Here is a 25,568-nt window from a genome sequence, read left to right as displayed (position 1 = left end):
TGCAGCGTGCTTTTGTTGTAGTTTGTATGGGTCTGAAGCCACATTTATTCCCAAATGAAGCTCTGCATCTTCAGAGCTGGCCCCACGGGCTGCTGGGAGAAGACTTGGACTGAACAACACATAGGTAATACGGGGTAATTCGCAGCTCCTGGGGGGCTTTCGAAAGGCCAGAGTCATGAATATTCAAAACAATGCTCATTATTAAGAACCCTCAGCTGCTCTGTAGAATGCAGATGTCAATTCCTGGAATTTACTTACAGAGTTGGTATCGACCAGTAATGGTGTCCGTACAGGAAATCAGTGGCTCTGATCTTTTTTGAAATAATAAAGTATACAATCTCAATATGTCTGATAATACATCCTGTGTCATCTGACTCTAATTCTGGAAATAAAGATGCTTAGAAGACGATTAAAAAAAAAAGCAGGAGGGCCTCTGAAATCTGACCTTAAAATGGCTGCAACCATGGGAAGCAGACTGAGAAACGAAATCTCTAGTGCCCAAAGTGCTCTTTCAGTGCACCACAGGCTACAGACAAATTTCAAGGATGAGACAAGCAGGCGAGACCCTGCTGCTACTGCTGGACTGGATTCAGGGTGATGTATGCAACGGGGCTGCAGGGCCGGGGAGCACAACCTGTGATATTTATCTGCCCAATTAAGGCCAGCGTATCTTTGAGACGTCTGCCAGTGCTTCACCTCCTGGAAATCTGTTTCACAGCCTCTGTTGATGAGGGTTACATTGTATGATAAACACCGCCTCGAGCGCCTACTGTTCTTGGATCCACATAAAGTAGTGAGAGAACCCACGTTTCAGTTATGGTTTGCGCCTCTGACAACCAACTGTTTAACACCACAAAAAAGCCAAGGGCTCACACCACTGACTGATAAAACATCTGAATATAGATTGTTTGCACGCTAAGCCTGACTGTCACACTTTATCACATTGCAGGAAAAACCTGTGCATACACAATTAAAAAATAACTGCTGCGAATCATGCTTGGAGATGGGAGAAATATCATGATAAACATCAGGATCAGCATGAGCTTGAAATGCATGCTGTAAGGGCTTGTGTAGGGATGCATTAACACTTTCACCACTGTCTAAATTAAAAAAAAAAAAAAAAAAAAAGTCAAATTTACTCCCAAATCATAGAACTGATGTGAAGAGAGAGAGAGAGAGATAAAAAAGTAATTTTTAATGAGCATCAAAGCCAGACAGAATAGTAACAAAAACTAGCTATCACCTAAATCTGAACATTTATAAACTAAAAAAGTAAAATCCTTGAACTGATGGAAAATTGACAAAGGATTCAACTGCAGCACAATGCAGTTTAGGAAACACCAGAAAAAAGGCCATTCTGAAAAAGGATTACAGCAAGCTAAGTAAATTTGGGCTGTTTTTTTTTTTGTTTTTTTTTTAATAAAAGGCAACAGATTAGTAAAAACCTCAGGAAAAATCCTTGAAGTGAAGAAAAACCCAAAGAAAATGAGACACCATTTCAGTTTTTTAAACATTTAAAATGGACAGACCACCTATTTTTTTTTTTCATTATGGGTGCACCCTCTGGGAAGACTTGTCGACTCAACACACTAACTTTGATGTCAATATTTATCTGTTGGGCAATTGTGAGTAATTGGTTTCTCTTCCAATCAAATAAGCAGTTCGATCCAAAACCCAGCAATATATCCAAGTTCCCAGGCAAACTATCCTTGGCTCAATATACCAACGTTTTTTTTTATGAATGTACAGAAAAAGGAGTCGAGTGCAAACAAACAAAAAAAAATAAAAAAATACAGATAAGTGCCGTATAGGTTTTACTGTGAAGGAATAAAAAATAAGTACTTTGTAAAACTATCAACCACTTCTAACTTTATCTCATAAGACATAATTTATTTAACTTTAACAGGCAACACCAAAAAGCAGTTACTTACAGAGAGACACAAAAATGGTCTATTGACCACAAGCAGATGATTTATAGTTTAATTGGCCCTGACCAACTGAAAACTTTAAAATCCAATCTTTTTCCAAGTAGAGGGAGAATTATATAACAGATAGCCACAAGCACAATTTCCTAACAACACTTGTTAAGATGTTCGGGTATTCTGTTAGGAAACTGTGAAAGTTTGTACTAAGAGAAGAAAACTCAATCTTACCCATTTTCAGGAGAACTGAAGTGTTTACAGACTAAATTAAAAAAAGCACATGCAAGTAGATATAGGAAAATGTGTAAGACAAAATTGTTTTTTTACAACATGTCTGGAGTTTATTCAGGTTGTGAGAGAGAAAAAGGGAACAATATGTTCAAGCATGTAACAGAAAGACTGAACAAAGTATAGTCAAAGTACTGTTTTATTCTTGAGTTTTCAGTGTGATGGATCTGAAAAGATTCAATAGTGACCATCCTAATCTCTAGTCTAAAATGCTAAAGACAGACTAAATGTTTACTACATAATCATTTGTCTTTGTGGAACAGCCACTATGAATCAGTTTTACATATATTTTCAGACAAAATGCAGAATAATGTTACCTCTGTGGTTATTTTAAATAAATAATACAAAAAGAAACAAAAAAGAAGATTTTAATGGCATCATTCTATCAAATTATAGTTACATAGAGAAATTTGAATTGGCCCAAGCTGATATTGGCAGGTGAAAGTTTTAAAGAAACTGAGATCAGAAATCTAGCAAAAAAATGTTGATGGCTACATAGGAGTTTGCCTTGTAACTGGTGGATTCCCAGTTTGGGGGACTCCCTTGTTCTCCTGGCAACGTCAACACTCAAGTGGAGGGACTATGTTTATTGGCTGGCCTGGGAATGCCTTGAGATTCCCTCGAACGAGCCGGTCCTGATTAGAGGGAAGTCTGAGTCTCTCTGTTTAGGCTGCTACCCCCATGACCCGACCCTGAATAAGTGAGCGATAATTGATTGATCGATGAATGGATTAATTGATGAATTGATGAACAGATAGTTTAAATGGTTGGTTAGTTTCAGGGATGGTCACCTTTTAACATTCCTTAAATAATTACTTTCCAAAATCAATGAAAGCATAAAAAGTAATTAAGATACTATTTACCTTAGGATACAACACATACCTCAGTCTTTTTTAATAGGTTTTAAGCAGTTTCACTTTAATATGCGTTTCCATGCGAGCTTCTGCACCTTCTTTGGCATTGCTATCGTTGTTTCTGCTTTTTATCCACAAGTACTGGATGGAAAATATTGGGTTTTGAAAACGAGAGGCATTTGAGTGGACAATATAAAAATACCCCTGGAATAAATCTGCATTTTCTGTTTAAAGACAATTTTATAACTGTAATCCGAAGCTCCTACTGATGTACAAGTCAAATATGCATAAGTGTGCAGAACGTGATGTTTTTGTAGTGAATAAATTAGGTCTATAATTTGCATCAACTACTCCCCAAAAGATCACTTTGACATTTTTGCTTTATATTTGTATACAGAATTCGTTTCAATTTACATAACGGACATGCATTTGAATTCTCGAAGCTTTACCTTTAAAGACCACTACAAAGGCCCAAATAAAAGCTGCCAGGTACTTCTCCACTCAAGCTGTATCTATTCCCTCTCTAGAGAAGAGAGACGTGAGAGCTGAGTGGCTGACCTTTGTCCTCACTCATTTTAATTAACCAGAGCTAATATCAGCTATATCCGTGATGAGGACACATTAGCGTGCATAAACATACCCTCAACCATGTGCAAATTTGAACGAAAATGCACACATTCAGTGCTAAATGCATGTCTAAACACATCGGAAGATTAAACAAAAAAAAAAAAAAACGAGACCCAGAGTAGGATTCACAAACTCACTCGCTCACTCTCTCACACAAACGTACACACACGCACACAAATGACAATGATTAGTGGCTAACTAAATGTCACTCGGCATAATAGCAAATCTGTTTCTGTAGACACACTCACATTCTCTCTACACTTTCCACTGTAATACCACTGGCACGACACATTGTTTGAATGCTAATTATTCAACTGACACTCCTGATACACAATTACTTCAGCTCTTCTCATAACACAAAAAAAGTCTTATCACACATAGACACAAGGAGTCTGTCTTTTTTTTTCCCCACTTTGATTCTAAATAAAGGCATTCTTTATCACCAGCTACACGTCTTACTTTTTTCCCCCAAAAAAATACCTCTCAGACAATAACTTAACTATTTTGTAAATGTTCTTTTCCTTGCCAAAAGAAAAAAAAAGTTGTACAATTTCAATAATCAACAACTTGCATGCATGCATTTATTGGAAGTAAAGGTCAGCCAGTAAGGAACAATTCACAACCAGCAAACAGTTTATTAAACTGTGAATGTACATTCTTAGTCTAACTTTCTCTTGGGGTTAATGCTTGAATCAAACCCACAATATATATATATATATATATATATATATATATATATATATATATATATATATATATATATATATATATATATATATATATATATATATATATATATATGTATATATATATATATATATATATATATATATTTTTTTTTTTTTTTTTTTGCAAGACAATCTACCCACTAATTCACAGTCATCCAAATTCAGTTAGACGTACCTTCCAGCCATTTCTTTTCACAACATTTATATACAACTTTAGTAAACTGTCAAAGGAACAGCAGCAACAGACACCTTTGACAAAATGTCAGGATGAGTTTTAGTTTAAATGAAATATGGAGAATGTAACATTAAGCTTCTAAAGTGACTTGTCACCAAACTTAAATGGAAATTTGTTCAACCAATATGTTCACAGTGTGGAATCGACTTTAAATTGTATGAAGTACAAGGTTGAGCTAAATTCCAATTACGCTTTAAATTTACATTATTGATGCCGCTAATGCACAAGAGAAACTCTTGGCTGTAAATGAGAGGGACATTACATTTTGGAGGTCTTACTTCAGTTGATCAATTCAGTGAGCTGCTTTAGAGGTAGTTGCCAGCGCTGTTGTTGGACTCTGGTGATCAAGAATCCCCCGCAATTATTATTGAAAGTGATAGAGTATGTGATTGATTAATCAGTCAGCCAATACATCAGGCTTATTCTTTTTTTTTCCCCCCTTTGCAGAGACTCTATATCAGCGGATTATTTTTCATCAGAAGGCATCGATTGTGTCACTAGAATGTAAAACTAACATTTTTTTATTCTTCCATACAAATAGGGAAGGTGCTCTGGCCTGTCAAATGTAAAGTAATGCACTATGTTGGTGATTTGTTTCATGATTGCCTGAGGACATTAAAACATTTCATAACATATTTATAATAAAACACTGTACTCTGTAAATAAACTCTAATCTCAACCTGCTGTTAAAGATGCACGCTAAAAGGAGCAGATTTAACTCTTCACTTATTTATAACAATGTCTCCGTCTAATTTGACTCACTATTCAAACGTGGGCAAAAAAGGTTCCACTGTGGATTTGCTCTGATCCATACAAACATCCAAAACATTTTATTTCATACAGAACACCAACGTGTATACTGGGTCTATATAAAACATGTTTTTCAAAATCTGAATTGAATTTATGCCACAGAATCAATGCTTCAATGTTATTCTTAGTTTCTTTTTAGATTAACTTTTAAGCATTTTCCTGTGTGAGATTTAATCGATATACACTAATTGCTGTAAAATTTCCACAGCCTCTATGTAACTCAAAGATTGTTTGTAGTGCCCTCTCACTCCTCCCCGCAAAAAAAAAAAAAAAAAATAAATATATATATATATATATATATATATATATATATATATTTTTTTTTTTTTTTTTTTTTTCTTTGTTTGTTGTTTTTTTTTTTTTTTTTTTTTTTTTTTTCCATATTTTATAAGTTATCCTAACTCTTGTTTGCATTCCGTAACCATAAACGGTAAAAACAAATTAACGACAGCCATGCAACCATTTACAAGTGGAAAACAGGGAAAAATGCCTCTTTCCCAGTTTCTCCTCAGGACAAGATATTCTTAGATGAGAGATGCTGTGCATATTTAATGCATTATCACATGTTCAATCTTAATTAAGCTGGAGGGAGGAAAAGAATAGAAGCTGAGAGGGAAGACAGTCATGTGATGCACGGAAGGACTGCTTGGGCCCGATACCAATCTCTCATTCCTCTGTATCCTTCATCAGATAAAGCTGGGGATGGGCTGTAAATAGGTCAGTGAAAGCAGCGACGAGGATATACACATGAAGACCAGCTGTACAATATGATGAGGAAAGAAAAAAGATGAGCTATGTAAGGGGTCAGAGTATTCATTATTAAGAGTGAATAAACAGTTTGGTTTAACTGCAGAGTAGACACGTGTCTAAACAATGTCAAAAACATATCAAGGAAAACATAGACTTTTTTATTTTTTTTATTTTATTTTTTTAGGCTATTTCAGCAAACAACAGCTTTCTGCTTTCGGCGGCGATTATGTAAGAGAATTATATGTGCACAGCCATACCCCAACTTTAGAGCTTTGAAGAGCATCTGAATCAACAAAGTATTAGTGTGGTGCTGTAAGGTAAAATTACTGCAAATGGGCCATGTTTGACTAAGCTCTATTCACAGGAATCGGGTACGGTGACATAAGGTCTCAGAGGGGATAAATGTCACACTGTGACAAAATTATTCTTAGGCATTCCAGAGAAGTAACAGTCATCATCTCTAATTCAGCAGCAGGTAATTCAGGTGTTGGAAAGGGTGATGCTAACGAGGGATTCCTGTTGTGTAAGATTGCTGGAAACGAGAAACCCCATGGGATGTGATTACAGTGGGAAAAAAAAAACAGCTTCTTGTATCTCCATGTAAAGATTATTTTCTTATTTGAAGTTCTTGGTTATATGAGGTTGGAGGACAAAATAAAACATTAAACGTGAACATTTTCCAAGTCATTATTATCAATGGCTATGACGGTAAACAATAACAAAGAATTATTTATGATCTAGAAGGAGAATTTATGGACAAAAGGTTTTCAGTAGGGGCTTACGTGACGCTACAGTGTTTTTGTATAGCAAGAATGTTTTCTATAGAAAAGCAATGAAGTTATACTATTATAAAGATCTTAAAATCTTTCTTTAAAACAACATATACAAGTGTGGAGATGGGAATGACTGGAAATGATTCGAAAAAAGCAAAGTCGCAATCTTTCTCCCTATTCTAGCAAATAGAAAACGTTTTAGTAATTCCAGCTGGCCTAAAACAAGAAACTATAGTCTGGAATGTCAGAAAGTCAGGGGGGGAAAGCTATCTTTATAAACAGGTTGTGTAAATATCTGGTTTCCAACTGTAGAAGTCCACACGTCACCCTGTAAACCTGTTTAGTCTTGTATCTAATATCAGATTTTTGCAAATTGCGATTTGTTTTTATTGATCACCATCATCATCACTGTTGGACTTCATTTTACTTCCCTCTTTTATTACCAGTAAAACATAAAAACACAGTTTTCTGCAAAAGTCTACCCTTTATATTTTTGATGATCCATGCTACTCCATGATTATTATGCAAGTTGAAACTGTTTTTTTTTTCATGTATATTTTGACTAATTTTTAAGAACAAGATAAGATATGACTTCCAGATCAGTATAATCACTCAGTGGATCAGGGAGTCAAAGATCCTGTCATCCAACTGAAATAGGTTGAGACCCTGGCATTTTCTGACGTATACAGTAATCCGTTCTTGTTCCCATTTTCCAAGATACTCCTCACGATGCACAACCTTGCAAAGCAAAAAGTGCCAAAACCTTTAATAGCGTGAAATCCTTTCACAGCAACTGTAACATTTGTCGTATCATAGTATTAATAGATGGTGTGTGCTTGGACTGAAAAGCCCAGATTAAAGTGCCAGCTCATTTTTCTTTCTTTTATTCCAGCAGATAAAAAAAAAAAGTGGATACTCCCAGAAGCCTCTGCAGCATAACAGAGCTGCTCCCTCTGCTACATCTCATCTGTAAAGTAATCCTTGTGTTCTCCATGAGTGGGCTTAAGCATGTGTACACAAGTGCCACACTGTGACAGGTAATGTTTCAGAAACACGGCTGGCTTTTGACAAAGCAAATAAGCAAAGGTGCCTTTAAGTGTGATTCTATGGAGATGCCATGTGAGCACAAACGAGGGAGAATGCTACATTTATGATTCAGAGTGAGTGGAAGTAAAATTTAACTACCTCAAAGGCTGTCAGAAACCTGACTAAAGGCATCTATCACGTAGAGTGTACCATCTGTATTTCACATGCTTCCTGCCTACAGATTCCACTCCAGTACACAGCTCTGTCTAAACGACTGGCGCCTTATACCTGATGTCTTAGATGCAGAACTTCTGCAAAACAACTGAAAAAAGCCTGATTTCAGAATTGAAGTAGCCTCTTGGATGAGAGGAAGAACATCATCAGGATAACAAAATAAATCTACTTAAGGTCATTTAAAACCCTCAAAGTTCATACATAAAATGTTCACTATTTTCTACATTACTCTATATTTCTTTATGCAGAAATTGGGGCTGAAAGGCAATTCATGATTTTCTACAGCTAGAATTCTGATTTTTTTGTCCTTCTTATGACTGGGAGTACTGGAAAAATCTGCCTTCCCAGTTTGCACTTTAACAAGCCGAGTATCAGCTTGTTATGCTGACAGCAGAATGGTTAAAAAAAATAGTCTGTATTATAAACAATTAAAAATGAAAATACAACTAAACTTGGCAGTAATTAATTATATATTTTTAAATCTATAAAAAATAAAACATTATAATATGTATTTAAAACATTGCTGTATTTATGACACCCAATATGTAATATTTTAGAAGTAGTTAGTTTAGCTCTTGGTTTTTTGATATCACGTTGCACTTTTTATAAATTGTTGTATAAATGCAACTGTAAATTATATTTTACTGAGTAGTGCATGGTGGTTGAAAAAAAAAAGACTAAAATAAATATGAAGCTAAAGGTGAAATATTGAATTATTTTTGCTTTATTTATCCAAACTGTGATTTTTTTTTTCTTTTTTGCAAGAATAACTTGCCAACATCACAAACTAAAACTACCCTTTTGAGAAAAACAATTGGTATTCACAGGGCAAACCTCGTGCCAGATCCTTGTCGCTGGGTCACAATAATCAGGAGCGCAGCCATTGCAAAACATAATACACAGCTGACAGCTGGCACATTCGCTTCTGTTTGATTGGGACCATATGGGCAGCGGTGAGGGGCTGACATGACCTGAAAAACCCCTGGTAGGATTTAAATTACAGGGCGTTCTTCAGAAAGCCAACACCCCCAAAAACACGATGGTCCTGGAGTGACCACTGCTGCTTGCCAAACAGCTTAATCAGGTTTATCACAACAACATTTGGAGGCATGGAGCACCTGTAAAGTCTGAGTGCAGCACAGCAAAAAGCAAGCTGGACCTTATATCGGCACCGTGTGTCTAAATACAGTGGGTAGGTTTTGTAACAGCTGAAACACAATAGTTTAGACTGCGGGCGTTCTAATGTAGATGTCCAGCAATTATCCGAGCCATTGAAGGTTAAGTTTCTATCAGTGCCCACTCTCAGTCTGATACTTTCATTGTCCTACAGCTCATGAAATGAAAATACTGAAAAAGAAATGTATTGTTACCCAAAGTAAAGTCCTGATGAGCTAAAAGGTTGTGATAAAAAAATAATCAAAATAATAATAATTAGTACTAAAAAATATATATTTAAGATGCTCATTTATACCAAAATCAATATAGACTGAGTCATTATCATGTCCCCGAGCTGGCTCACAATTTTACACAGCAACACTGCGGACACACAGGCACTTAGCCCCTTAACTACCTTACAGGAGGTTTCCTGATCGATGATAATTGATTAATGAGTTGGTCTAAAGTTGATTGACCTTATTGATCGACTAACAATTAAAGCAATCATTTTCTTAAAAACCTGAGTTCTTTATAGTATTAAACGGGTCAACTGCTGTCCCATACATCGAAGGCCAAAGTTTCCATATGAATTTTTTACAAAAGCGGCACATAATTGTGTTTCAACATATTTTTGGTGTAAGATGTATTGCATACTGACTGAATAAACAGAAAATAGTATTTTTCTCAGATTATTAAATGTAGACATAGTTATAAAATGCAACAAAACGGGAACTTTTTAGGTTGCTGAATAAAAAAAAAAAAAGAAAATACTAAAATATATGAAACACCTAATTCAGAAATTGAACAGAGTGTTGTTTAGGATCATAGACTGTACTTGCCACTGTGTCAAAGAAGTGGAAAGCAGTACCTGTGAGATAGCTCGATCTGCAATAGGTGGTGAGAGCAACACTTTGAGCTGTTAGTTGTGCTCCTTCTTGTTGTAGCGCGCCTCTAAGCAGGCGGTTATGATTCCTCTGGAAGGAATGTTAAAACTTGGCTCCAAGAAGTGCATTAGCTCACGACAGCCTTCAAATCAGCCGAGTTTATTGACATCATGTTCTAATTTTTCCATGTAATAATGCTCTCCACTTTTCCGTCATCACATTCTCACCTTCGCACCACATCAGAAATTTTTGACCGAAAGGTCGACGCAGCACAGCTAAATGAGCACCATTAAGGTGAAACTCAAGAGTTTACATTTCAAAACAGTCCATTTTGGATCTCACACCTGCCGCCGTTTGGACCGTTTCACTTGTATGTTCGGGGGCCATTCAAATGATTCAAAATCCCTCACTTGTCCATGTTGCTACATTTGTGGTGTAGTACAGTTCAAAACTAATAGCAGCATAGTAGCTTTGGTGAAAAGACACCAGTTTATACTAGTTTCTGTTTCAACCTGCCCTGAAGCAAAATTTAAAATCAGATTGATGAGCGGCCGGACGTTCATCTGCAACATGCCTTTCCATATCAATCAATGTTACCTTTCACCTTGACATTACTTTGTATCAGAGTCTGCTCCTTCTAGCCTAAGGGTATTTGTTGGGCTGAAAGCCCTACCCCAAGCCCAGAGGGAGCCCCAGTCTAGTCCCTGTTAAGTCCAGGAAGTGGCAAGTTAATGTGCTATTGGGTTTGACACATACTTGCTCTCCCACTTTTGGTCTGATTTTTTAAACAGACGCTACTGTAACTATAACGTTGAAGTGGCACTCTAAAGAGCCAGCGGGTGCAATTAGAGTTCTGTTTTTGTTGAACAAGCAAAGGTACCCTTGCAGCCCATAATGAGAAAAAAATTAAATTAAATAAAATATACTTTCTTGGACCACATTTTGCTTGAATGCAGCACACATTTAGATGTTGCACTGCATTTTAAATTCCATAAATTCTTCACAAATATCTCCACGTCAGATTTTCTAAAATTCTGAAAGATACTAAGTTGAGTATCCATGTGTAAAATCATATTTCTGATGCCACCCAAACTGTAGTCTGGAAAATCTTGATATTGGAGATCTTAACCAAGCAACTGAAACGGTTCGTCAAAAACAAGTAAATTTAGTTATAGCATCAGCTAGGCCTAAAAAGGTTGTTGACAGCTAAAGCAAAATACTGCATTACTTCTCCGACAAACATAGTTCCTACAAAAATTTCATGTTAAAAGTCCATATGTTTCACAACTGAAATGTGCAGATTTTTCAGCATTTTTAATGCATTTCATGTTATTCTTTAGGTTACTTGAGGTTACATGGACTTCCAGGTGTGGTCTACAAGAATCCAGGCTTGTTTCAGCCAGAAACCTGCTATGTTCTTTGAGCCATCCCTCATCTGTTTTCATGAGGTGGCACGGTGAATTGACCTGCTGAGGCAGGCCACTGCCATCAGAGTGAGATTGTGCACAGTCTTGTGTCAGTAATGTGTCATTTGTATCATCCACGTGGATGCCAAGAGCTACAAGAAAATTTCAATCAAAACAAGATAATGAAAGGTTTTCACTTCAGCTGTCATCTCCACCTGAATACATAAGCCTCAATTTTAAAACTGCTGAGGTAAAGAAGCAACAGAAAAAAAACAAACAAAAAAAAAACAGGAATGCATTCTGCTTTTTACTCATGTTTGGCCCTTTGTTGGCACTTTCTAAGAAGCAGTAAATACCACAGAAGAAAAGTGATTTGTTTCAACAATAGTTTCACACTGGATGAAAGGCTTTCACTGAAATTATGTCATTTGCCATAAAGAATACTAAGCCAAATATATTTACAACGATTTACACCAAACAAAACTAACTGCTGGTACAGTATAATCACACAACGAAGATGGATTTCACAACCGAACATATGCTGCAACAGAGCAGCCAGCTGGACGCCTGTTTACATCACACAACACTGCTGACATTTCTTCAAGATGCAAACCCGACCCTTACACCTTGGATTAATACAATGTTATTTTAATGTCGTGTTTCTTTGCAGAGTTACACTAAGCTTGGCTTCTCTTGAGTAAATGAAGTATAACTCATGCGACTGAGCAGTGAATTTGAGCCATCAAACTGTGCTGTGAAAAAAAAAAAAAAAAGTGAAATTACAAAAATGTGTTTTGTGTACTGTGAAATAAACAGTGGGACCTAAAAAAAAGTGCTTTCCTTTGACAGATTGTCAGGAAATCTTTCAAAGAAAGAAAAAAAAAAACAACCTATTAAAGAGACAGAACGAGGAAGACGATTGATTTTTATGGATTCTAGCTTATAGCGCTCTCTACCGACACACAAGCTCAGTCATAACACCGTTTATAGCATGTTGATGATAGTGCAACACACAGGTCTGAAGTCATATGAATCACATCTTTCTGAGGTACCTGCTGTGACAAAACCCAGGGAGGTCTGATTAAAGCTGCAGTCTGCCTCCAGTCATTTAAACCAGCAAGCCTCTACTTTATATGGTGTAGCCTAAAGGCACCATGTCAGTTTGCTTTCTTCTGCGGCAACTCTTCTATGCAACAAATAAGGTGTTAAAATGGAAACAGGACATAGGGCAGGAATAATAAAAAGAAGCACATCCTTCAAAACACACACACACACACACACACACACACACACACACACACACACCCCCACACACGCACACACGCACACACACACACACACACAGACACATAAATAGCAGACATGCAGACAACTGAATTCCAACATCGTAGATCAAGAGAAGAAATGTCTGCTTTCAGAAGATACACAACAGCAGAGGACTAGAGGCTATCCTCTATGTACCTTTTACGATGAGGTTGAGTAGCTTCGGCCGTGGGTTGCGTTCGCTCTGAATCGAACATGTGTATTGGCCATCATCAGTAACATCCACTTTCTGTATCTGAAGGCTGTACTCGTGTTTGTCTCCAACACTGGACACTATGGACACACGTGGGTCCACAGACCACTTGTCGTCCCCTGCGAAAATGATGCTTGAGCGGTTCAGCCAGGCTCCTTTAGAGATCCCATCCAACAGGTAGCACCTGGATTGAGAGAAATAAATAAAACTTAATCTTTTTTTTTTTCTTTCTTTGTTTCACATATGGCTACAATTTTTGAAGTTAAAACTACAGTTTATCCTTTTGATGCGTGCAACTTGTTTGTTTGCATGTTATCAATTATTACACACCACGTTCTCTGTGATACGACATCATTCTATGGTGAAGTTTTCCAGATAAAGTGAAAGAAAAAGCTAAATAATGGTTAGTCATGGGGAAAATCCCTGCTAGAAATACTAGACTTGTGACTGGAGCACAGCTTGATCTTCCAGCAGGACGGCAATCCCAATCAAACAGCCAGTCCTAAAATGACATGCTGTAGATCAAATAATCTGAATCCAGCCTAAATTTGAGTCAAAATCAGTGAAAAGTGATTTCTTTTTATAGATATGAGTGAAATTAGCAAAACTGCTTTTTCTCTAGAAATACAAATATGGTGCCGATAGACCATAAAACACTAAACGCTGCACAAATTCCACTGAAGTGAGTGGTTGTTGCCCGTCGAAATATGGACAGGTTCAAATTGTATGAATAATTTTGCACGGCCAAGTATTTACAAATAAAACTCCATCCATCCATCATCTGAACACAATTATCCTGATGGGAACTGATGCCTATGTCCGGAGACCATCGGTCAAGAGGAGGGGTATGTCCTGAACAGGACACCAATCCATGACAGGGCTACACAGAGACCTGTAATGGACTGTGTGTTCATCACAGGATACAAGATGACCTGTAATGGACACAAGATGTCAAAAAGTGACTGGAGTTTACGGAACATAATTTCTCTAAATTAAAATACATGTGCAGGATCTATAAAGCTTAGGACAATAGCTTGTTAGTAAATTTGGTTTTGATAAAATAACTTATTAGTTGTGATAGTTTATTATTCATTATTTTTCTTTTGATAATTATTAATAACCCTCAATAACTCAGATTATTAAGGAGATTTCTATGTCTTATGTGAGAAATGTGACAGAGAATGTTCCCTTAGTTTTAACATAAATTTAAACCTCTGACATGTTTGAAGCATCGCTGGACCTTCAGGTGATTCATCATGAATTTTCTGTATTATTATGAAATTATAAGAAATTCACAAGACAGTAAGGTGAATTCTTTTAATTCTTTTTTTTTCTTTTTGAAAAATGCCCACACCACTGATCATATTTTTTTTTCCCACTTCAGAGAAATAAAGAAAATTGCTATGCACAACAAACAGGCATTTAGAAAATATTAAAAGGCAGCATGACAAATTGTTAATATTAGTAAATATAATTATTCAAATCACATAATGGGTTCAGACAGAGAAAAAAATAACCCAATGTAGAATAAAATGTGACCCTCACAGCAGTGTTAGCAGCTGGAGAAAGACAAACTTCTGCAGGGAAGGCACTGCTATTTCCAGAGCAGCAAAGCAAAAACTGCCTCATGCCACACCAACACAAAGTTTCTGTTGCTTTCCATATTTCTTCATGATGTACACTCGCACATCATTGCTGTTAGCTCCTCTCAGAAAACTGCTATGCAAAACACTTCAGGAATTGAGATATTTATGTCAGCTCCACTTAGTTTTTTTAGGCCACAAGCAAAGAAAACATGGCAATAGGGTATTCGTATGAAAACATGACTGGACAAAGTTTTTGTGTACATTCTGAGTTTTGAACAAGTATGTCTCTAACTTGCGACAACATACAGTATGAAATATGAAACCTTTTAGAGCTCTGCAAAGTTTCAGCCTAACTATGCAACTGCTGAGTTATCTATAGAAGCTACTGAATAAATTGGACAATCTGTTAAACATTGAACCTCTTCGGTCAATATACATTTGTTTTGTTAGAAATTTCAGAATGGTATGAACTGAAGAAATCCAATGATACTCCATGACAAATACTGTGATAATGAGCAGTAAAAAGGCAATCAAGTTTGGCTCTAAAGCTATTGTCGACATGCCAAGCAGGACTGTCGGCACTGGTGGAAAAGCCACCAAGGAAATCGGTTTGGCACAATAACAAAGCACCAATTCCATCTGCCAAGAAAGCATCTGTCAGGAAGAAGGATAGAGGACAATAGTCTATGTAGCTGACTTCTCCCCCGAGAGCATAGACAATGGACAGGTAGAAAAATTAAATGAAAGTTTAAGTCAGGAACAGAAACACAGAGACTCAGACATCCCTTGAGCTAAGGTTTCCTTCTCCTTAAGGCAATTTTTTTTTTATATCTGTTCTAAAATGTTGAATACAATGTGCTTGATATTTAACCTATGACAGAGTTTAGAAGATACAAATAAGAAAATTAGTGCGACTTGCAATCTGTTATGGTCGGTGACCAGTCTAATGAGTTAAAACATTACAGGCCAATAACATTAGCATTTTATCTGAATTCAAACGCTTAAGGAAAATTTTTATTGTCAAAAAAGACTAAGCGTCAAATCATTCACCCCTCTGCCAGATTAAAGTTTTAAGCTACCTATTTTTGAATACTTTTTTTTTTTTTTCTGATTCCAAGTAATTAACATGTTTTGAGTGGCAAAAGCAGAGCAAAAACTGGAATCTCACACAGAATCCATGGCAGCAGCAACATTTAAGGCCGACTTTCAAACCTCAAAGACTATACCTGTGGAAACATGCCATGTAGCATTATAAAAAGTATGTGACTGCTGTGATGACAATATTTTCCACATATTTTAATTTTGCAATTAAGTGTTTTCCTGCTTTTAAGTAGTACTTGGATCACCACACATCCCGGTGAGGTTTGCCACCCATACTTCCGACCACACATCTTCAGTGACTCAGAATTTAAAAGGCAGTTGAGGGAGCAAGACAAAGTAAAAAAATACATTGACCTCTGTTCAGCACAAAGCCCGACAAGAATAACTTTTCAACAACTTGCTGGGCCGTCATCACTATATTATTACTGTAAGTATAAAATACAGTTTCTCCATTCGTCTCGTTTGATTCCACCTGATTTCTCTGCCTGCTTTTCAGAGTGCACTTCTTTAAAAGCCAATACTTTCTCTGACTAAGGTTTAAGGGTAACTGTTAAAAACTATTTTTTGTCCAAAAGAAAGCTAGAGCAGTAGTGAGCCTAAATACATGACAGGTATTTGGAGAGAAGTGTTGATAATTAAACGTATCAAGTTTGAGTAACCCATTCAATTCAAATGTATTCAAACTATGCCAAACTTTTCAAACAAGATGGTTAAATAACTTGCTCTTTGCTGTTGCTTTTCTGTAGTTTTGAAAAGCATTTATGAACCAACTTTCAGGGACACATTTGTCAGATACAACATTTGAAGAATCTTTCCTTGATGTTCTCTTACTGAGTTAGCACTTCTGGTCCATTAATTTCTGAAAGTTTCTCACCATGGAGCCATGCAGATGGCTGTATTTAAAAAGCCAGTCACAGTCCAGCAAACCAGGCAAAAACACACATTTTACTTAGAGCAGTATGATGCTAGCACTGCTAGCTGAGGCTGAAATGATCATCTGTGTAAAATCTTAGAGCAAAATCTGCCCCAAAGCTCACTCTAATCCATATAACAACAATTGTCGATGTTGCACTACATGCTTGGACCAACTTATGTTGGGTGTAATACGAAATGAAGAAGTGCCAAATCTTTAACATGAATGAAAACAACAAGCATATACTACCCCAATTACCAAGCATGGAAAACTTTTTACAAAAATTAGATTGATTTTTTTAGCTTTGCTGTCCTAATACTGACTTAGCATAAACAGGGATTTCTAGGAACACAGATAAAGTTTTGCATATCAAAGGTCACACTGCAGCACTCAGGCCGCAGTGAGTTACAGGCTAGTGCCCCATAAACATCTACATACCTTATCTTATAATCATGTGATCTATAATAATACAAATTAAAGCTCTAGCAAACTGTGTCTTACTGTAGGATATCTTTTCAAATCATCACTTGTCCAAACAAACTCAGTAAATTGTTTAATTTCCAGCTATTATCCTCACAGGTGTGTATATCTTTGTAAAGTTCTGTTTAGCTTAATTTATTTAAAAGCAATTATCTCATTCGCATGCACATTTCTTAGAATCTGCATCTGCTACCTTTCACAACTGTAAAGTTCTTTACCTTGTATATTTGATTGTACTTTATGGTCCAAGTCTTCTTTTTATGTGTACAATGTTTACATTGATCTGTATTTGTGTGCTTCAGTTTGACTGGTACTTTGCTGCTCATACAATGAATTTACTTTTCTAAAGTCGCCACAATACTTGATTTTTTCTATACTGGAAAAACATAAGGTACTGACACGTATTTATTATTCTGTCCTGCCTCAGCTATTCAAACGTAGTGGAGTTTAGCTTGAAACCAAGTGCATGATTGCCTCAGTGATACAAAACAGCACAGAATTCAATTTGGAAAATTGCCCTTAGAAATGTCAATAATACTAGTTTAATATAAAATATTAACAGAAAATTAATGGAATTTTTTTATTATTTGTATTTTTTTTTTACGTTTGATTCTTCTGTTGACATTTTGTTAACAGAAAATGTCAACAGAAGTAGCAGTTCTTCTTGTAGCTAGAAATGAAATTAAAACCAAAATCACATTTCCAAAAAGTAACATTTACTATTGCCACCACAAAAATAAGCATATTATAGTTTCAAAGTACAGTCCTGCCATCAGGTAAGTCTTTTTCAGCCACTTTCTCTGGGGGTTTCCCTTTGGTCATGCATAGCAGCACAGAACCGATAACTTTGGTGGCCTTTGCTTTCATCAATCTCTCTTTCAGGAGCTTCTGTCTTGAATAAATTCTGCCCAATTAGTCCTCAGGCATCGAAGTTTCCATTCTGCAGCATGCACCAATTATTACTTTTATTCATCCCTGCTTCATGCGAGTGAATGCTCAGGCACCGGGCTTACAACAAGACATTTTCTTCAAAACTTAAATACATACAATATATTAGACTTTGGACCAGAGATCAGGACGTCATTACACTAAAATGATGGAGAGAAAAGTCATAAGATGGTATTAAAATGCCTTATATGAATATCTAATGAGTACAAACCATTAATTACAGTACAGCAGCAGGTAAGAGGTACACACTGTAATCCGTTTAGCCAAACTCGCTGAATCTCTTGATTGGATGCCATTTTTAACACTCTGAGTATTCTGACCCAGATTCCTACCTGAATAAAACTGTTTTTGTTTTTTTTTGGGATTCTTGAGGAATAAATATCCTTCTGGCACCAACCCCACATATATCCACTTGTAAACAGATTTCTCATGTTTCACAGTCTCGTAGTTTGCAGTCAGCAGTATTTTCCTAAGACAACTGGCAGAGTAAATGACTGTATTTAAGGAGAGGTCTCTAGGTTTTATTAGGTGTCCTGCTATGTGCCAGTTATCCAGGTACAAAACCAGTACCGTTTAAACCTCAGCAGTATACTTTATGAATCTCGAGTTTAAGGAAAACAAATATTAGAATTATGCCTAGCTCAGATTTGTAAGAAATACATGCATGTTAGCAAAATGCATTTTCACAGCAGTAGAACCAGTGTTTGTTTAATTAAAAATAAATTAGGTAATGTTACTTTTTTTTGCTTAATAAATAAAAAATAAAGTCATCTAAGGTTTTATACAGTTAAAAAACTGTTTGGCTAATGACACTAGCATGCGGTGGTGTGTTTGTTTTGTGTCAAGATCCTGATTTCATAACATAATTGTTTAAAAAAAAAAAGAACTTAATTACATCAAGACCAGTTTCATGTATAGTCTGAACAGCCATTCGTTTATGGAAGAAATACTCAAATTTTACACCTTTAAAGAGAAATGGTCCATTCCATCTTAGGCATTTTACACATAAAAGGTGACTGCACCCCTCTCTTCACAGCTTACGGAGCCAGTTGCTGCCCTGGAGTGCAATGAATCATCAAATGAGAAAATGCATTTCACATTGACTGACTGGATGTTAAAGCACAAGTGAAAGGAGACCAGGAGTGATCAGTCTTTAAAAAAAAGTCATTTTATTCAGTGAAATGAGCAAAACGGATATATTTTTACCAAGAACGTAATTTTAACACAAAAAATGGGGGGAAAATATATATATTAATATTTCATAGCTTATTTGTATCAATAGATTAGCTTGAATCATATTATTGACAAATCAGTTAATCTTCCAAACGTGAACACCAGGCTCTCTTGTCTTGCCCTTTTTAAAGAAGTGGAAATACATTAAATTTCCACATTTTCAATTAAAGACTATTGCAATGTGATGGAAGTTCCTAATCACTGGTCAAATTATAAACATATAGCTACATTTATTTTAAAACAATTGTTAAGGGTGTCATTTTCTTTATCACAAATTGAATAAATATTCTCATTTTCCAGATTAGATTTTAACACAATTTTATGTCCCAGTTTCCTAAAAAATAAATAAATAAAGATTAATGTCTTTGAAGATATTTTGCATATCGTTACCAGAATAAGTGACAAAGATTTTAAATGGCAGCGAAGGGTCAATTTGCCCCTTTGTTAATTTGTACATAGGCAGTGGCAATGCCATCCCTTCCTTTGTCCATGCTGTAGCTTTAAGCCAATCATTTAAGCATATCAGGTTTTTTTTTTTTTGTATTGTATTTAAGCATTTTCATAATTTACGAAAGTGAAAAATAAAGACATAGATAAATGCTAAAATCTCACTAATAATTGTTTTTTAATCTTCTGCTAGTATCTAAAAAGCTTGAGTTACATCCTATTCCCATTTATTGTGGTCCTCATCCCCAGTTGGCCTACTTTACATTATAAGAGATCGTGACCTCAAATGAAACCAAAGTAGCTCTAACCAACCTCCTTCTGGTAGACAGTATTCATTAAATCCATATCCTCCAATTTCCTTACATAAGACAATGAGCAGATTGTAGAAAATGCATTTAGTGTGTCGTTTATCAAGGTCTGAATTGTTGCCCTGGCAGGTAAAAAATAGGTGTACGTTCTGCACAAAGCGTCCCTCAGCAGACAGCTCTATCTAAACAAACGTGGAGGAAAAACAAAACAAGGACAATGGGGAGAAATTGATAGGACCTGTTCTGGTGTGTATAAATAAAAAAAGAAAAAAAAATCAATAAAAAAAAATAATAAAGTCTATCAGCAAAGAATAGGTGAAGTGAACAGATGTGATCACAAAAAAGACAGTGCTGGAATGCACAGGCATCAATCTCCTCTCTGGTGAGGGTTCGCTGTGGCCCTGACAGCGAATCCTCAAGATCATTAAAAAAAAAAAATGTGTAGGAAGATAACTACAACAGAGGAGCACAGAGTTTATAATCAGTTTATGCCTGAGATGTTGCCAGGAGGTTTACTTTAAGGAATTTTCCCATCTCTTTTATTTTAAATGGGAACTTTTCACATGGTAAAGTTTGGCAGTCAGGATGTGTCAGCAGATTTGCAAGAATAAGGACATTGTTCAGTGTTGTAAAATTGAGGTACAGAGCATCAAGCTCTTAATCCCGAATATAATCTGTCCGACTGTGACCAACGAAGGGACACATGGAAGGCTTTCCAGCTCTAATCCACATAGACACAATGATGAAAGAAAGCATCTAACGTCACAGGCACAGAGGGAGTACAGATACTCTTTCATGACTATTCAATTAAAATTTCCAAAATGTCACTTTAACTTAAGTGCTTTTTGAAAGGCGCTTTTATTCTGAAAGCCGGCAGAAAGATCTCCTTACTGTGGCAACATAATGAAATCAATCAGAATTTTTCATACACATAAGATGTAATCCGTGAGTTGTTACTGCCGCGGCAATTCCAATATATTGGAGGCACTTTCTATTTATTTTACAGCATTGTGTGAACTGCTCCTGTGTGCAACAAAGTTATTTCCCACTTGGAAATACAAATAAAAGTCTGTAGCTCCTTTTTTAATTGTCTCAACCACAGACACAAAGATTTTACAAGCTGTTTATGTCAGTTTGAGAACAAGTCAACACGAGTCTTTCCACTACAAATAATTCAAGTACAGAAAATCATTCAAAGTGCTACTTGAGTAATCTCTGGATTAATTCACATTATTGATTGTTGTTTTGGTAATTTTTTTTTTTTTTTCAGGCGTTCATGTTGATGACATAAGCACAATTTTGAGAGAAAAACAAATTAATGAGGTTCACAAATGAGCAGCTGCAAAATTGTCTAGAACCGGAGTCTACAAAGGACAGGCAGTAGCCATTCCACTATTCCTCTGCACAGACAATTGATTTGAATCAGTATAAAAGAAGCGCATAGAACAAACAACTGTGGCTGGTGCACGCAATCTTAAATGTCACACTACGGCAAAGCAAACAATAAGTCGCTCTCTTGATGACAGTCTGAGTTAAATAAAGAACAGTCTTTGGATGCATTTTCTAAATCAAATGCAAGCAATCAATATAATATGAGGCAGCAGCACTGCTAATGGCAAAGTAACACATGAAGTCAGTAGACATCAGAATATAACATAGAAATCATCATTCAAATTTGCTGCTGGAAGTACTGCTATTTCCTGAAATGTGTGACAGAATCTAAGGAGAAGCACGATGGCCTCAGACTAAATTTAGTGATAAACAGTTCTCATTTAAACATTCACTCACAGCGAGTCACACTGAGCACTTGGGGAAATGAATGGTCCTGTTTCTTTGGTCAAATTGAAAATAAAGCATCCTGCAGGCTGAGAGCCCACTTTAAATCACTTCAGTTGTGTTACGTTAAATTATAAGATCCACCATGTACTCTGTATCCATACAGATGAGCGCATTAAGAGAGGAGTCTTTGGCCTTCAGCCACATTCCCTCAGCGTGCTTATTGTTTATTAACAGACCTGAAAAAGAATGAAAAAGGATGTTTTCATTTTGTTAGTGTTTGATTGATATCCTTTGATATTATCACCAAAGTCTATGGTAGTACATCTCAGTAAATTAGAATGTTGCATAAAAGTGCAATATTTCTCACCAGTAATCTTAGAAAGGGAAGCAGTAATTTCATAGACATTAACACACATAGAATAAAAGCATTATTTTTTGTAGCTTTCATGATTATGGCTTACAGGTAAAGAAATCCAAAATTCAGGGTGTCAGCAAGCGCAAATGTCAGACTTCCGAAAACTACGTATATTTCCATGCACTCAAAACTTGGTTGGACCTCCTCTTTGCATAAATTACTGCATCAATGTGCCTTGGCATAGACGCCATTAGCCTGTGGCACTGCATAGGTGTAATGAAAGCCCAAGTTGATAGCTGCCTTAAGGTCATCTGTCTTGCTGTGGCTGGTGTCTCATCTTCCTCTAGACAAAAGGCCAGATATTTTGTATGGGGTTCAGGTCAGAGTAGCTTGGTGACCAATCAAGAACCTAATCAAGAACCTAAACACCATGACCAAAGAACCAGTTTTTGGAAGCGTTGGTATTGTGCACTGGTGTTAGCCTGGTAAAAACCAGGTCCTTGTCCTACGCTTCGCTTCATACAGAGGGTTTAGGCTCTCAGCTATTGAAAAAAGCAATCGTCTCCTGGAGGTGTGGATTGTGCTGAAGTTTTAAATTTTACCCAATTGCTAACGTTTGCCCGTGATGTATGGAATTTGCCATTTTGACGCTATAAAGCTTACTGGAAATTGCCTGCACTGTAAACAACCAGCCTTCACTGCAAAGAGAGAAGTGCCGAGCCAAACGAGGCGTCTGTTAATGTGAATACAATATTTGGAAGTGTGGCCAACATGGACCTAACGGCTTCGTCCACTTCCACTGCTGCTATTGCTAAACTTACAGGCAGGCTACAAGTGGAAGTCGCCAAAGAAAGAAAACCTATTTCATCATTCACAATTTATCCTTCTGTTTTGGCCCAGTTAAAATTCTACTAGACTCCCAGGTGTGAAGCAAGATTTGAATCAAGCAGAATAGCATTGGAAGGCAATGGTCAGGCTAGGCTGGTGCCAAGTCCTGCTGGAAAATAAAATCAGCACCTCCATACAGCTTGTCAGCAGAGGGAGGCATGAAGTGCTCTAGAGCAGGACTGGCCGTTTTCATTATCTGTAAATCATAATCATCAAAATGACAAGAAACAAAGGCTTGGAAAAGATCACTGTGTGACGATGCTATATAATATATAAGTTTCACTTTCTGAGATGACTGGTAAGACATACTGTACACTTGTATGCAATATTATATTTTTTTAGGATGTACGTACCAATTATATAGTTATTAATGTGTCAGCCTTAAAGGAGAGCTATTAGAAAAATGCACAAAATGAGCACAGAGTTGTTTTCACTCAGCTATCTGTGAGTAGATTGGGGTTTCTGTTGGCTGCAAGAGTCACCTGCAGTGTACATTATCTCTGAAATCAAATTATCTTGTCCTTCAAAACTGCTGCTTTAACACTGGGCACTTCCAACCTCCTGTGGTTACAGCAGAAATTTGGACTGGCAATTAAGTTAAGACTGTCACGACTTGTGTATACACAATTTTAACAGATAGTTCATAGAAGCACAAACACTTTCCTTTGATGATCTGTGATTTTGGAATAGTTCTGGCATAATAGATAATGTTTTTGGAATAACATTTTGACAGTTAAATTAATGTAGTCACCAAACCCTCATAAGTAAAACAGATCGATCCACATGTACATAAGACGACTTGTAAAATCGCAGCATAAAGTTGTTTAGAGAAATGGGAGCACTGGTGTCCCCCATTGATAATGTTTTATACGGAAAATGTATAAATGGTGTTTGGAAGCCAGAATTGCAATGTAATGTAATGATTTTGGTGCAAGCCCTCATTCACCACTCTGGTGAATCACACAGAGACTGGGCTTTCACTGAGAGCTCTTGAATCCCTTAATAGGCTGCTGGTTTGTTATGTCTCCCAGTTATTTTCATCAGGCAAAACACACGCATGACTTCCCCCTTTTGACTGAAAAAATAAAAATAAAAATAAAAAAAAAAATCACCATTTAAACCATCAGATGAGGTATTGGAGCTGGAGACTTTGCCATCACTGCTTGTTTTGAGTTGCCATTGTGTCATCCTCTTTAGAAACCTACAGCCAAGTTCTCTGGTGCTCTTTGCTTTCTTCTAACTTTCACAGTTTTTCAGATCTATGTTTCTTGATTTCTGTCCTTTAAATGAATGAAACGATCATAGGCTCTGTCTACACGGGATAGTTTTTTTCTGTAATGGACTGTCGGTTTCAAAAACACCTGCATCAACGTGGGACTGTTTCAGGGGATGTTTTCATCCACATGGAAGCATTGAGAACAGACCAAGCGCAGTTTTTACTCCCCAAGGCTGGCAAATGGTGCTACACATGGAGTATGAGACACACGCTAAAAGCCTCCACACAAGGTTAACAGTAATCACAAAAAGTATACAAGAATGACGAACAACAAAGCACAAGTGGAGTCTGTGGAGTGACAACAAAGTCTAACTTCTCCGTTTCACATTGGATTACAAAAAAAACAAAACAAAAAAAAACTACAAGATGAACATAATTTCCCCATTGTTGTTGGTATTATGTACAATGCATCTGAGGTCAAAAGATGAATTTTTGCTGTCCACACAAATGGGGAAGGGTGAAATTTTTTCTTTACTTTTTTTTTTTTACTTCTTAAAAAGGCTATTTCTGTGCAGTTAAAACCTTGCCTTTTTTATTTAAAAAAATAACTGTGCATGTGAATGGGACTATATGCTACAAGTCTGAACACAACACAAAGGGAAAGATTGTGAAAAAGATTACAGATGTGCTTCCAGTTAATAATATGTTATCTAGTTGTATTCACACAGTTAAGTGAAGATTGTGATTACTCATATATGACACAGTTATCTATACCGGGGCTCTTCAAATCCAACCTTAGAGGGCTGGTGTCCTGCAATATTTGGATACATCCCTGGTCCGACACATTTGAATTAAATGGCTGAATTCCCACCAATGCCATCAAATGTTGTCCAATCCTACTAATGACCTCATTATTTGATTCAGATGTGATGAAGCACAGACGCATCTAAAAGTTGTAAGACACCAGCCCTCAAGGCCGGAACTTGAAGTCCGCTGATCTAAGCTGTTCAACATGACACACTTTGAAAGTATTTTGCAGATATACGTCCTCAAAGCCCACTAGATTTTCTTTGACACTGCTTGATACATTATCACCAGAAAAGTTT

The 25,568-nt window shown here is 36.5% G+C and overlaps 1 protein-coding gene across 2 annotated transcripts in view; it reads right to left on the bottom strand.

The window, feature by feature from the left end:
* negr1 (neuronal growth regulator 1) overlaps positions 1-25,568 on the bottom strand; it is a 166,423-nt gene that overhangs the window by 98,389 nt on the left and 42,466 nt on the right. For both annotated transcript variants that reach the window (XM_015008974.2, XM_088005017.1), the window contains exon 2: positions 13,154-13,392. In XM_015008974.2, the coding sequence (XP_014864460.1) occupies positions 13,154-13,392 (239 nt within the window). The remainder of the gene's footprint in view (positions 1-13,153; positions 13,393-25,568) is intronic.

Source organism: Poecilia mexicana, unplaced genomic scaffold (genome assembly GCF_051168715.1).
Source record: "Poecilia mexicana isolate PSO_F unplaced genomic scaffold, ASM5116871v1 scaffold_4, whole genome shotgun sequence".
Classification (NCBI taxonomy): Eukaryota; Metazoa; Chordata; class Actinopteri; order Cyprinodontiformes; family Poeciliidae; genus Poecilia; species Poecilia mexicana.
The sequence above is the reverse complement of the archived record's forward strand: the minus strand, read 5'-3'. Positions and strand labels throughout refer to the sequence as shown.